Raw genomic sequence first — 14953 nt, 5'->3', positions numbered from 1 at the left:
ATTATTCTGTGATTTTATTAAATAAGAATAAGAAATAGATCGATCTTAAATTTTTATTTGCAATGTATTAGTGTTTCTTTCTTTTCTCTTCGTTAATGACGCTGGAAAGCGAAGATTGTCCGGAAACGTTAGATCTTTGCGATTCATTTTCTTTTGCGGTCTCTCCATCGCTAAACATCGAAACTATTCTAGACTTGATCGCTGTGAACACACTATTTGGGACACTAGTGGTTGTGGCAGCAGGTTCTTCCGACTTTGTTTTGTCGTAAGGATTTCTGCTTGATAGGTCCTCAAAAGTGATCAAACTTTTGACCTTTTGCAAATCAATATGATCGCTTAGCATCGATAAGGTCGAATCAACTTTAGCAAAAATCTTTCCAATCACTTGTCCAGCTTTATCCATAGTGTCATCTGGTTCCTCGCTATCCGTGCTTTGAGTCTTCGAGTCAGGGTTATCAGTTGATCTAAAATAATTGAAGCTTGTGATCGTTTCTGAGCTTTTATTCTCGTGCACCTTTTGTGGCAGAATATCAGAGCTGCTTACAGATTTCTTCGCAGTTATCCTCCCCAAATGCCTCACACTTTCAGTTCTTATAATTGTCACAGCGTCTTTAGTTGATTGATATACTTTGCCAAAGAAATCTTCAACAGCCGATTTGATGGTAGCAATCGCCTCGCTGTGGGCTTCTATCATTGTCTTTTGCTTTGGTGGAGTCGTTGTAGAGTCACATTCAATGCCAAATCTTTTCTTGATATCACTCATATCACTGCGGTGTTGGTCACAGCTTTTTTCTTTTTTCGGCGGTGCAGCAGGTTTTTCGTTGCAAGGCCCGGCCGATGGCACTCTGTCTTTACATCTCGATGTACCTTCCGTAGATTTTGCTTGGCAAGCAGGAGGTCCTACCGGTGGCCACAAAGCCTCGTCCTTGCAAACTTCTATTGGTTGAGGGCACCCTGGTTTAGCCTTACTTGGACAACCTTTAGGTTTCACTTTTTCTGGGCAGCCTTCTTTTTGCTGCTGATCCATATTGAGCAACTTCAAGTTTGTCGAGGTATTATTCCGACTGAGATTGGTTTTTGAAAAATCTGATCTAATGTGTTTCCCTTTCTTACAAGTACTGTTGGAATCTTTTGCAAGTATCCCAGACTTGTTGCTATCTTTTAAAGTACTTGACGAACCGTTCTTATTGTTATCAGTATCTGGGTTACCGTCGTATCCTTCAAAACAGGGCTCGTAATCCGGGAAATCTTCGTGCGCAGCGTCTAATGCATCTCTAATCAATTGATCGTCTGAAACAGGACAATCTTTTGGGTAATCTTTGAGGTAAGGCTTTATGACTTCACGGCAGTATCTGTATCTATTTGCTACGGCATCGTCCGACACTGATCCGCTGGGACTGTTGTGGTCATGAATTTCTTCTGCAAAAACGTCCTTTATTATTGTGATATCTCTAGGATGTTTCGGATCTTGCACCACTTCACTGAACTCGAATATTTTCAAAGATCCTTTGTCATCTTTCAAACCCGTCGTCGTACTAGAGTCTTTGAGATTGGTGCTACTGGTCTGTGTCTCTTTATGACAAATAGCTACCACATTTTGAAAATTTAAATCTAATGATGGACCGATAGGTAACATAATATTGGCATTGGGAGAACCAATTCAGGAATTGGTTATGGATGAAAGCGATATTGACTTACATTGTTATATTGTATTGTAGATCGTGTACAGCACGTAAAAGATATTAAATTACGTGAAAATAGCATGATTATTTGATTTTACGAGTTCAACATGGTGTGAGAATTTTGTTTTTCTGACAGACAAATTTTTGACAGTATTTTTTTTATTCTTGAAGTTTGTCGAGTGCCAGAGTGAAAATTTTGTTTACCATGTAGGTAGATTTCACATTTATGACATAGCTACAAAAATAAATAAGTACCTATTTGGAAGAAAATTACGTAAATTAACCAAAATTGCTAGACTTTAAGATCCCTCTATTCATGATTTTTAACTAACATAATCATTATTTTAATGAGATAATGCTTTCCTTCTAACTTAGCCTATAAGAAATTTTCTAGATTAGATACAAAATTTATTTCAGCTGGCTCTTTCTTTGCACAAGTAGTATTGCTATCCAGCGAGGAAATGCAAGAAATAATTTTAGTATAATAGAATTGTGAAATATTGAAACAAAATAATAAAATAAAAGGTAGTTTACTGTCTATGAACTATGAAATTGTAAAATTTTCCATTGATTAATGTATAGTATTGATTGTTTCAGTAGAAATTAAGATGTAACATAGGATGTATTACTTCTTGGAACTTGAACATAATTTGTTGAAGTTTCTTATCCTGCGCTCTTCCTCTTCTTCTTTTTACATTTCGCACTCTCTTCCCTCTTTTCTTTCTTTTTGCAAGGAGGTTTGGGTGCATCATCATCTTTTGGAGGTATACAGTTTTCTGTTACTTCTTTTGTACAGACCGGTTTAGGTTGTTGGTCTTCGGATTTTGATCTGCAAATCTTTTTAGGTGGATCTTCTTCACTCATGTTTCTGTTGTTTGATAAATTCACGCTCCGGTATTATGTTTTGGAAGCTGAGGCACTACATTTTTTAATTATACCAATTTATAGTTCCAAAATACTGGACTGTCCTGTCGATGACATTGACAGTGGGGCGCCACCGTCAATACCGGATCGCTGGTTCAGATTTTTGCCATGTTGGAAACCATATAGTTGAACGATGGTAGCGCCCCCCTGTCATTGAGTTTGGCGGGACAGTTCAGCGTGGATCATCTATAGTGGAATATTTTATCGAAAATTGTTGCTGTGTCAAAGTTACATTCTACGTGTCAAAGTCAGGATCAAAGGTCAGGATGACCAAAGATTATACAATTGTCTTGGATCAGGTTTTATTAAAAAATTTGACTTGGTGGTTTCTCTTCGTTCGTGACTCGTGTGTAAAAGTTTGTTTGATTTGCCTTATTAAGCTTTCAGATTTAAGCTTTAGTTTTATAATAGATAATTCTTGAGTAGGAAAACCCTTTTAAAAACACAAAAAAAAATTACAACATTTTCACAAAACATGTTATTTGATCATCTGATCTTTCTTGCTAATTGTAGATAGTTAATTTGGGAGATACACGTCTAATATTAGAATAAAATACATATTTATAAACTCTTGCCTTTATTTCTTACTGGTGCGTTGCCTTACAAATATACTTATTACAAATTAAACAAAAATTACTTCACCTACCGTTACAACGTCGGATTTATTACTAAACGATATGCTTTCAGAAACCAAAAGCAGACTGGAAATAATCATGTTCAATAAATAAAGAGAATGCACAATATATTATTACAAAATGATCATATTTTCATTAAGTATTTTATTTATAAGAGCGAGGGTATTTGGTTGGTTGTAATTGTGTTCTATATATTATTTTGTAAAAACCACAAAATATTTAATAGTAAGATAGGTACTGAAAAATAATGGATGAAATGGAACTCTTCTAAAATATGTAAATATAAAAATCCATTAACTTATTTAACAATTCAAGTTAGTGACCACAAAAGTTTAAGCAATAACATTTTTTTAAATAAAAATGTACCTAAAAAACTTATACTTTTATATAGTAGGTAAATCTCCATGTATTCAAATGTTCAAAACTTATACAAGTAGATGATAAAAGATGATTTTATTGCACAAACACAAAATAATTGTAATGAATATTAAAAAATATGTACAGTTTTGATATTTTTATCGCTTGCAGCGATCTACTAATTTTATATATTTTTTTGTATCCAAATACCCACCGCTCTGTATATTACATTTCTTTGGCGAAAATATATTGCATCATATAAAAAATAAATTATTTTTAATACACTGGACTGTTACAAGACATTACACATAAGTCTTTGGCGTTCCTCTAAACTGTATGTCGGTTGTTTAAAACATATTTAAAAGCATATTATTCTGACTAATGAAAATGTAGTAGCGGAACAACGTAGGCATTATTTACAAAAAAAAAACATTTAAATTATATAATAAAAATAATAAAAACCTTGGACGGAAAGGATAAGATTTTCTCAACTTATAATCCTCAAAACAATATATTCTAAAATGTTTGAACATATCATTTGTATATATTAACTCAACGCATTAAAACATACTCTGAAAATATATTTCTAATCACCAAATGAAGTCGACTTCATTTAAAAATATATTTCTCGAGCTAAAATGCGTAATCATAACTAGAACTAACTTTTTATAAAAAGTAAAAAAAGAAACAAGTAATCTCATAGTAATTTCAAATTAAACTATACTTAAATACATATTTGACTTTCATATATTTGTTCCGAAGCTATAATTTCAAGAGTATTCACATACACACTTAATATTTATAACAATAAGTACAAAAAATAAGTTAAGTAACTTATTACGAATAATAACAACATTAAATGTTATAAAAGATCTATGACGTTGTGCATTGAGGACAGCTTAAATAAAATAAATGAAGTTTTTTTTAATAAGGCTCAAAAATCTAAAAGTATTGCGAAGGACAATGCGCAAAATTGGAGTGTTGCCTTTTTTTAAAACTACTGGCCTTTTATGTTTTAATTTCACTGGGCTTTTTCACTGGCTATAATGAATCAAAGAAAACGTTTTTTACATCAAGATAAAGTTCTTGGCACACACAAGTTACGATAAAACATTTACTTCAATCTCTATTTTTTTAATAACTGTATACTGTATACATAATGGTTTGTAGTAAAGCTGTCATTACGTATTTATTCAAATACTAGCTGACCCGGCGAACTTTGTTCCGCCTTAATGGCAATAAATAACGGGATAAAAAGTATCCTATGTCCTTCTCCTGGCTCTAAACTACCTCCCTGACAATTTTCAGCTAAATCGGTTCAGCCGTTCTTGAGTTATAAGTGGAGTAACTAACACGACTTTCTTTTATATAATAGATATATAGATAGATTGATTTCGTGGCCAGCATTTTTGAGGCTAAAATAGGACCCATTGTCCTCGCATTGTATCACTACTGAGGTAAAAGAAAAAAGGTAATACTTAACCCTAATAATGACATTGAATGAATTACATTTAGTTTCATTTAAAATACATTATTTACATCTTAGTCTTAATGAAGTTATCTTATACACTTTGGCTCTCTCATTCAATATATTCTTTCATTTAACTAAACAATAATGAGTATAAATGAACTGTTGGAGTTAAAAATAATTTTGAGAAAGCAAAGTTAGAAGCGTACTGACCTCTGAAATTAACATTTATAACAGAACGTATAATGAATTGTACATATATTAATTTATCTACACAATAAGAGATTTACTAAAGGAATGATAAGGTATTAAACTAAAATTCTCACATATGGTATAAAGTGTCCTTTATCACTTGGTTTCGTTGTGAGTCGCCGACGGCTACTGCTCGCACGGCGTCCGTTGATATCTGAAACAAATTAATCACATTGTTAATTAATTTGATTAATTACAATCTTCGACTTCGCCTTTCTAAACATTAATCTGTCACAGAAAAAATAGCATTTTTCTTACTACATAGACCTTACTTCCTAACATTAGAAATGATAGTTTCGACGTAAAAGCTTAAATTTCTTCAATAAGTTCTCTTTAGTAACAATAATGCTACAAATCCTTTTAATTCATTCTAGTCTATGCGAAGGATGAGAACATGTTACGAATGGACAAATACAAAATAATTTCGTAGTTATTACTATTGCATCTTGTCTTCCATACCTAGAAATCTATTTAGTAAAAAGAAACTTTCTTAGTAACAATTGATGAGCTTTCTTACTAAAATTGTTACAAAATAACATTATTAAGCCGTTTTTTTAGAACTCCAACATAAAACTTGACTAGACATCAAAAGTTCCCCTCCAACCGAAATAACTATTTAGTATCCAGCAACATCGCCAAGTTTAAAAGTGATAGCAGTGGAATCACTTAAATTTAATGCCCTACAACTTATCCTGGCCCCAAGGGACGTCCCTTTGTCGGGGGGATGATCGAACAACGCCTTTGTTGTAGGTGTGTGAGTTTTGTTTGGGATCTTGTCTTTTGCTGAAATGGTCAGATAGAATTTAGATTCAGAAATTCTAAGTTTGGAGTGACTAAGAGCGTATAAATATGAATATTTGGACTTAGGTAATCAAGTTATTGGAAAATAAAACTACCTACTTTTATATAAGTTTTTTACCTTATCCGACAACGCTAATGCAATATAGTAGAACTTCATCATTATAAAGGTGGAAAATAATATTCAATTTTTTTTTACGCAAGACAAGGCAGTTATTTGACCACAATCGCACCTGATGTTAAGTGGGATGCAGTCTAAGATGGTACATATCTGCCCATGATCATGATCTATGAATCTACGGTTGACTTTGAATCGAGTACTGAGTTGGGTTCTTCATAATAAATGATCGTAAGAACCGTAAACTTACATTTACATTATAACAAAATACATGAACATCGAGATTCAATAAATGCTTCACCAAGATGATAAATCAATTTGTATTTTTTTCTCCTAGGATTCAGTTCGTGAGAACAGACCCAGTGAAACTAAATTTTGCGTCAACTGATACCACTCAATCAAATAAGTATGAACAGTACAAAGCATCAATATAGTTATTTGTCGATGACAAGGAAAATCCTATTGGAATTGGTGACAAAACTCTGAATAACCCAAAAAGGGGGAACAATGATCCCACTACTTTTGTTCATACGGTTGAAATTCGAATACAATGTGTGAATCGGGAATCAAATAGCACATCCCTCTAGTTATTCAACAGCTTTGATGTATCGCACTGGGAATTGGGAGTTCATACCTAATTTGATTGTAGAATCAAAACAGTAGGAGAGTGTTCTTTTATCCGTAAAGTAGTTTTATTGGATCGGAATAACATTTGTTGTAAGTGATAGACAAGTTTTGAGGATAGTTGTTACTCTGTTTAAGGAATGGCTATAGAAAAAGATTGTTTTACTGAAATTAGCATCAGAAACATTGAGTACAAATATCGGCGAGTGAAAGAAAAAAAGTAAGGCCTTCACCTTGGGACTGATACAAAATACTTTGGGAGTAAAAATAGGTATCATTACTTAATTCAAGGTGAACTTTGGGACTTATGAATGTCTATAAACAAAATAATGGTCATTAATAAAAGCTAAGTGAGAGAATCAGGACGATTTTAATAAAATCACACCCAAACAAATTGTAAATAACAACCACTTTTCGAATAAATTACAACACCGATTAAATAACGTAGGTGCTAACACAGATCCCTGTGGCACACCTGCAAAGTGTGGCCATACAGCGGTTCCAAGTGATAAACTGTGTGGGATTTATTCCTCACACACCGCCATTCGTTTTCCAGTGGCTGTTAAATGGTCGGACGTTTAAAATCCAGTAAAATCTCGGACAGACGAGAATGCGAGCGAGGTCAAAGGCTCCGTTGAAATCTTTCCCCAGAGGTTTGTTAATGTATTGAGGTATTGAATGAGGTGTATTTTTCCGCAATAAACCTTAAATTGGTGATGGGAGCCCAAACCAAATGGTAAATTGAAATTAGATGCGATTGTATCACTATGTTTTTATCACTTTTAATGATTTGAGAGCTAAGAATGGCTATCGTTTTGCATTATTATTACTCTAGCAAAGATAAACAATAAGTAAAGTTCTTGTGAATGTCAATACTGTAAGATTAGACTTGTTGTCGAGGTATAGCAATATTGAATAGAAGATACGAATACTCACCACTTGGACAGTAGCCCCGTGGCGGCTGAGTGTGTGTAGGGGCCTCCGTAGGGCGAGTACTGCGAGTAGGGCGCCGCGTATGCGTACTCGCTCGCTAATGTTGTTGTACCTGGAATAATAACATAAATACACTCGTAAAGTTTTAAATAGAATTAGATATACACATAAAAATAAAATGCATGACGTCTAAGAATTAAAGATAAACTGCAAAAAATCCAAAGTCAATATACAAAGAAATAAAATATCCGAAACAAATATTTTGGATGCCAACTAAATAAAGGGAACAGGAATTAAGCGACTAAAAGCAGCTATCTGCTGTGGCAAAAAAATATATGGATGGTTTTTATCACCCTGAAAATATTTTACTAACTACTTGATACGGTGAATTAACATTTTACTTGTGGTACTTAATACGGTAAAAAATTGGTATACTTTAATTTTTAAAGTTAGCTATGTCGTTGCTGAAATATTAAAATCACCGAGATGCTCGACACGCAAAAAATCCTGTGAACTTAGCCCGACACGCCTTTTAAGACGAGTAAATAAAGTATAAAGTACATAACGACGCCCCTTGACGAGATATAACGAGCTTTATACGCGTAACCACTCCGATATGCCACCCCCGCAACACTGACAGTTTAATATTTATAACCGAAATAAGCCTACAAACCCGTTTCAAGTACTCAGAGCCACTTCTGTCGCATCACAGACTCGTGTTTCGGTTCGTTACTCGCTCCAGACAAAGCCCGTATGATTTCCAACCCCCCACCCCTCACCCCTCTAAAATTATTTGCATAGAGCCCCGAATGAGCTATTAAAGATGTCTGTCCCCCCACCACCCCTCGGATAAGCAGATTGCGGTAGATTAAAGACCAAAAGCATAAAGAGAAGTGGCGTCCCTAAAGCCGCCCCTTGCGGTAGCCCATTTTAGAACCTTCCTTTAATATGCATAAGTGCGAAAACTCTGTGGTTCTGTATGAATTTTATGATGTTATAACGGAGAGTGGCGGGGGGTCCGACGAGAAAATTAGATTTTCCTCAGAGTGCCTCGAAGTGGTGTGCTCGACTTTGTCGAATGCTTTCCTAAAGTCGTTGTCGTTTTTTCAGCGTGATTCTTCAACTGTTCGGCCCTTTTGTTTTGTTTTCATTGTTTTATCTCCGCGGGTCGCGCCGTGATCTCTTTATTACGTTCGTAGCTCGTGAATGGGCGCTTCGATTGACGTTTTTGTGTTAAATATTTGTAAAGAAACGCCGTGAGTTGCTCGGAAACAAAATTATTGTGAAAATATCTAATTAAACTTATTAGATGGGCTTATTAAACTTATGTAAAACTTAATTGCTATATTAAAGTTACGCTTTCTACAGTAATTTAAACATTAACTATGCGGTAAGATTGATATTAGTGGCACAATGAGTAATTTTCCTTTATAGTCAGTCTTAAGTCCTTACTTATGAAAGTACCTTATAATTTCAGGAATGACATATTTTTTGGTCAGGTATTGTGACATTTACAACGAGCAGATTTATGATTATTTATGCTCGATTTCAAAAAATTTAAACAAATAACAGCTCGTCCTGAATAGCGTCCACTTCTATAGATCGTTTGTTTGAAGTTTGTTCCAAGCAATCCGAGCGTCATAATTGTAGTGTGCGTGTGCACTCATGGATCATTTTTAGCGTGTACCGATAACACTCAAACATTAGCGGACGAATGGTGGGGCGCGTCTTAATGGATGAAACGATCCATAGTAGTGGACTACCAAGGCTGCAAAGATCATGACAGTAGTGATTAGTATCAGAGTAAATACAAATGAGTAGGTCATCTTCATAGAAACGCACCGAGCGCGGTTTGTATGTGAGCGCGCCAATACGTATGCGGCGCGCACGCACACACTGACAAAATTTGGCGCAACCACGACTGGCTCCCCGCTAATCCACGCTAATTTTTGTCAGTGTATGCGTGCGCGCCGCATACGTGTTGGCGCGCTCACCTACAAACCGCGCCCGTGCGTTCCTATGAAGATGACCTACTCATTTGTATTTACTCTGTTTGTATTGAAGACTTACCATCATAGTGCGCGTACGGCGGGTACGGCGGCGCCGGCGGCTGCAGCACGACCAGCGCCGTCGCGTCGGGGCTGGCGGCTGCGGACGGCGGCTCCGCGCCGGTGCCACCGTTGGAGCCCGTCGAGTCGTTCGTTGCTGAAAGAGAGCATACAGTTAGAAAAAATAGACTTAATACTCTATTTAAAGTTTTAATAAGTTTTATGTCCTTTTCAGGGCATCTTTAATAATATGTCCTAGCATTCTCTATGGTGGCTCCGTGCCGGTGCCACCGTTGGAACCTGTCGAGTCGTCTTTTGCTAAAAGACAGCATACAGTTAGTCAGAAAGTTTAGACTTAATACTCTAAGTTAAAGTTTTAATAAGTTTTTAAGACCTTTTCAGAGCTTCTTAACATGTCGTAATAATATAGCTTGACCTACTCAATACTCTGCACAACATATCGGCTGGTGCAGAGAGGAAGTGGTGGAAGAAAGCCAGTCCTACTTGTAATATTAATGTGAAAAGTAGATGCATGATGAGTATGGATTTTACGACTCCGTGCTGCGAATGGCACGTTACAGCCGTGTAGGTTCGATTGAGTCATAATAACAGACGCTCACTATGAAACCAGGGTATCTTTTACTCTAAACTTTGTTTTAATACTTTTGTACCAACTTGTTTAAAAACTCGTACACCTTGTACCTACAATAAAATAATACTTGTAACGAGTATAAAATGTAAACAACAATTGAAGCGACCTTTTGTGCGAGCAAACCGCAAAATAATGGACGTGGTGTCGATGCCCGCCGAACTGGTAGACAATGGGATCTAGTCCCAGGTGGGATGGGTAGGGCGACCATGCTGTACCTAATTTATGGGACAAAATAGGATTTGTGTTTGGAAGTGTTTTCCTTAATTGGATGATTAAATAAACCATGCCACATATTATATTGGTTTAGGTATAGTTTGTGAAGTTAGGCCGACTTGAGATCCGAGGAACGCGGGTTCGAATCCCACCGCCGCTCGACTATTGTGGTGACACAAGCGGTGGTCCACTCGTAACACAAGCTTATTTAGCTTAACACATTTATTTTTACCCGACTACCCAAAAAAGAAGGGTAATGATTTTAGTATCACTACATAGTACAAAACAAAGTAACTTTTCGCTGTATGTCCCTATGTATGCTTAGATCTTTAAAACTACGCAACGGATTTTGATGCGGTTTTTTTTATAGTTAAAGTGATTCAAGAGGAACTTAGGGACTACACATCAGTGTTGGCAAAAAGTTAATCTGATTAATGATTAAAAATTAATGATTAAAATCATAATCAAATTTTTTTGATTATGATTAGTTAATCATTAATCAAAAATTTTGATTAAGATTAATTAATCATAATCATTAATCGTTAATTTGATTATTTGATTAACTATCTACTATTTTCATAAGAAAAGGGTTGGGAGTGTATGAAAAGGTACCCGCGACTTATAAAATATCTAGCAAAGGGGGATCTGGAGTTGTACTGTCGTTTTCCCAAAAAACTGCGTCAATTTTCACTACCAAAACACTTATCGCACTAGTTTTGTTTCTCACAATTCCTTCTATTCTTCCGGTATCCTCCAGCAAAATTGGGTCAGGATAGAAGTTAAGCGGGCTGGCTGACGATAGGGGAGAAGTCCCCCCCCCCTCCCAAGGTAGGCGCAAGCGTGGGCAATTCAACGGAAAGGTGGGGTTGCTAAACTAGGACGTTTTGTGTGTTGGGGAGGTGCAGGAGAGTTCGTAACAGAAGTTAAGTTTCGGGGGGAGGCCCACGCGTGGGCAATTCAATAGAAGGGTGGGGTTGCTAAGCTAGGAGGTTTTGCGTGTTGGGGAGGTGCAGGAGAGTTCGTACCAGAAGTTTCAGGGGAGGCTAGGGGTGGGGGCAGGTGGTGGGAGTGTGGGGTTGCAAGTAAGTGCTGGAACGGTAGGGGAAGTGGACTGATATCCTCCCACGGGAGGTCGGAAGACTGCACCGGAAGTTTCAGCGAGGGAAGGGGGCGGGGGGCAGTCTAGGTTACCTTATATTTATCTAGGTATGACCTGTCATAGAATTGTAGCCTAAAACCAAACATCTAATATTAGAATTCAATGTTTTAACATTGTTTTCGATAGAACATTTAAGAAGTTAATCAAGTTAATCAAATTAATGATTATTGATTAATGATTAACAAATTAATCATGATTATGATTACTTTTTTAATCATGATTATTTTAATCAGGATTAATTTAATCATGATTAAAATTAATCAAATTAAATAATTGATTAAAAAATTAATTGATTAGTGCCAACACTGCTACACATCAAACAGAGAATGGGCAGCAGCGCTCTCTGAAAAACATCAATCTTTTAAACTGCGATCTCCAACCCGCCTGCCAAGCGTGGAGATTATGGCAAAACCCTCCACTATAGTGGAGGAGGCTCATAGTCCAGCAGTGGACTGTAAAGGGCTGTTGATGATGATGATTCAAGAGGAAGGAAGGTCTTAGTCGTGCGAAGCCGGGGCGGTTGCTAGTATCTAATAAACGAGTACTACGAGTAGTCCGCGGTGTCATAAATACAATTTATATGAAAATCCCCACAAAACCAAATGTGTGGTCACATAGTGTGGCTGCGCGGGCGCATCTCGTGTTACTGAGACGGGTGGCGGCGCTCCATTCACAGGAGGATGTGGTCAGGGTTCGATTCTCGGCTGCGTTTCATTCATTACTTGTTATGGTGTGAAATGGAGTTGTTAGAAGAAGCGAATAAGGTTGGATAACTATTAGCTCTTTAATAACAGTCTAGAGGTGGCAGAAAACTTATCACTATCATGTCTTTTTTGTCTATTTATTAATTTTTTATGTACTTTTTCGTAGCTCGTACAAAAATGTTCACAAAATTAACACTTCTTCCAACTTACGAAGGCGAGTGAGCTTTACTTGTGTGTGTACGTATACATGCACATTAATGATAGTGTAATGTCTATCAAAACTTTTTAAAAAATAACAGTAGCGAGCCACCACACATGTAAAGCTAACTCGCCTTCTTTAATTGCAACAACTACCTATCTCTGCATGTTTTGGACCATGTCTAAAGATTTAGGTAAATTCGAAGGCAATAGCTTAGTTGCACCACCTTAATTTTAACCGTAACTAAAACTAGAACTGGTGTTTTTGTATGGATTTATGACGTTTTTTATAGTTAAAGTAAGCAGTAGATGCAACGCAGGGTTAATGTACGAAAAAAGATACATTGTAATGATGTCATTTATGATACAACACATACAAAACGTAACAAATATGATATCGATCCGGATTCCCAGACCGCAAGCGCGGTGTACCAATAATAACTGCGGTAATCACTATAGTTATCCGTTTTTTGTTTGCTATACATGGGAACGTTGGTTTGCAAATGGGAATGGATCGGATCTGATATTGAGACAGGTGTTAGAGGGATTTTATATGATTTTTGTCTTGCTTATTAATTGTAGGTATTGCTATTATTTAAAATAAAGTAGATGGGCATTAATTATGTTTAATCTTGAACTCAGAGATGATCCTTTAGAGTAGGCGCACACCCTGCCCGATTTTAAATTGTATGAAGAATCGGCCAAATCGAATCGGCGTAGTGTGCGCACTCCCATACATGCCCATACTGATCAACTGCCCGACTAAACTATCGGCCGACGAAAAATCAACGGTGTACGCCTACTCTTACTTTTTAGTTCATAAGATGACTACGTAATTAAACTATCATAACTAAATCGAAATATTGAAATGTAGTCCGACATGTTGTCCCGATGTGGTGGTGGGGCAAACTGAATTGGGACATGTATATTATACATGTCCCAATTCAGTTTCCAATCAGTGCCCTAAGGTTATACGCACATAACATAAAGATCTACACTATTCATTGAGAATTCATACAGCGATACAAAGTGCTAACAAAGCAGGCTATAATAGAATTTGAATGCTAATTTAGCCAGTGTTATTTTTTAAAGTTGAAAACGTAAAAAAGGCTTTATTCATTACCCTGAACATCCAAAAAACTAATCTACCAAACGAATGGAGGACGGTAAACAAATGTGTCGGTCAGGCGCGCCAATCGGCCAACTGATGCTGTGGGCGAACAGTTTATTTTGAGGGGAAAAAACGGTTTTCATTTAGGTCCCAGCGCTTGAGGAATGAGCGGATTATTTTATGCAATGATCAATTTTAAACGTATCTTTTGTATATCACATAATATGAAAGTCCTACGTCCATGATTCAATACTTAAAGCTCTATCTTTATTTGATCTTAAGTTCAAGAGTGTTATTTCTTCGATTATCCATAATGTAAAGCTCTACCTTGACCATCTTTATAAGCTTAGGCGGGTCCACGTAAATGAGCTTAAGAGCCATTTTACATTTTCGTGCGAATTTCTAAGATTTTGGAAGCATGAATTACTATCTTAAGCAACACCCAGAGATTATTTAATAACTGCGAAAGATAGGTCGATCCTTGTTGTTGACCATTAATGAAACGGATTTACTAAAACTCTTTTTCTTAATTCACAGTGCCCCATCTCCCACAACCATTTTACGAAAAAATTGCCGCAGACTCATTTTCAAAGTCCTGTATCTATTATTTATGCTCATATAATAAGCTTAAAAATATAAAGTAATCATCGGACATATATTCTTGTAGTTCATTAATGAAATAGATTCTTGAATTTCATTACCATTATTGAGTAAAATCTAAAAATAATTTGGCAAATTTGAAGATTAACGTCACATTTTGATCGTGGTTTTTGGTTTAAAAACACAGCAATAACTGCAATAAAAGTATCCCAAAATAAAGAATATTCATTGTAGAATTGATTTCTACAGTTATTGTTTAAATATTAGTAACCACTTTGTCAAAATATTGATGTGAATATCAGTATAAATTACAATGCGCAAGCCGACATCGATTAGTATGGCGCGAGCGCCCGTCAAGGCAGGACGTGTGTCATTTTTCCCGCCGTGACGTTTACGTGCGTTCGTGTCGTGAAGCGGTGATTTGTACGGCGACCAAATACATTTGATACTATGCCGAGAGGCTGTTTCGAGTCGGCC

General features: G+C 36.3%; 2 protein-coding genes across 4 annotated transcripts in view; both read right to left on the bottom strand.

Moving 5' to 3' along the window:
• Window positions 1-45: 45 nt before the first annotated feature.
• LOC114365969 (uncharacterized) lies at window positions 46-1808 on the bottom strand. The gene has a single exon (XM_028322728.1). It carries the CDS (start codon window positions 1634-1636, stop codon window positions 68-70), a length of 1569 nt encoding a protein of 522 aa, XP_028178529.1. The 5' UTR covers window positions 1637-1808; the 3' UTR covers window positions 46-67.
• A 3366-nt stretch (window positions 1809-5174) lies between these two features.
• sv (paired box protein shaven) overlaps window positions 5175-14953 on the bottom strand; it is a 114571-nt gene continuing 104792 nt past the window's right edge. For all 3 annotated transcript variants that reach the window (XM_028322720.1, XM_028322721.1, XM_028322722.1), the window contains exons 10-12: window positions 9862-9996; window positions 7795-7903; window positions 5175-5472 (exon numbers count right to left, since the gene is read on the bottom strand). In XM_028322720.1, the coding sequence (XP_028178521.1) occupies window position 5472; window positions 7795-7903; window positions 9862-9996 (245 nt within the window). In that variant the 3' untranslated portion in view covers window positions 5175-5471. The remainder of the gene's footprint in view (window positions 5473-7794; window positions 7904-9861; window positions 9997-14953) is intronic.

Source organism: Ostrinia furnacalis, unplaced genomic scaffold (assembly GCF_004193835.3).
Source record: "Ostrinia furnacalis isolate ACB-3 unplaced genomic scaffold, ASM419383v2 OfSCF7708, whole genome shotgun sequence".
Lineage (NCBI taxonomy): Eukaryota > Metazoa > Arthropoda > Insecta > Lepidoptera > Crambidae > Ostrinia > Ostrinia furnacalis.
This window is presented reverse-complemented; position numbering and strand designations above follow the sequence as displayed.

Excerpts from the sequence above, each read along its gene's own strand:
- LOC114365969 (XM_028322728.1), bottom strand. The coding sequence starts at position 1,636 with ATGTTACCTATCGGTCCATCATTAGATTTAAATTTTCAAAATGTGGTA.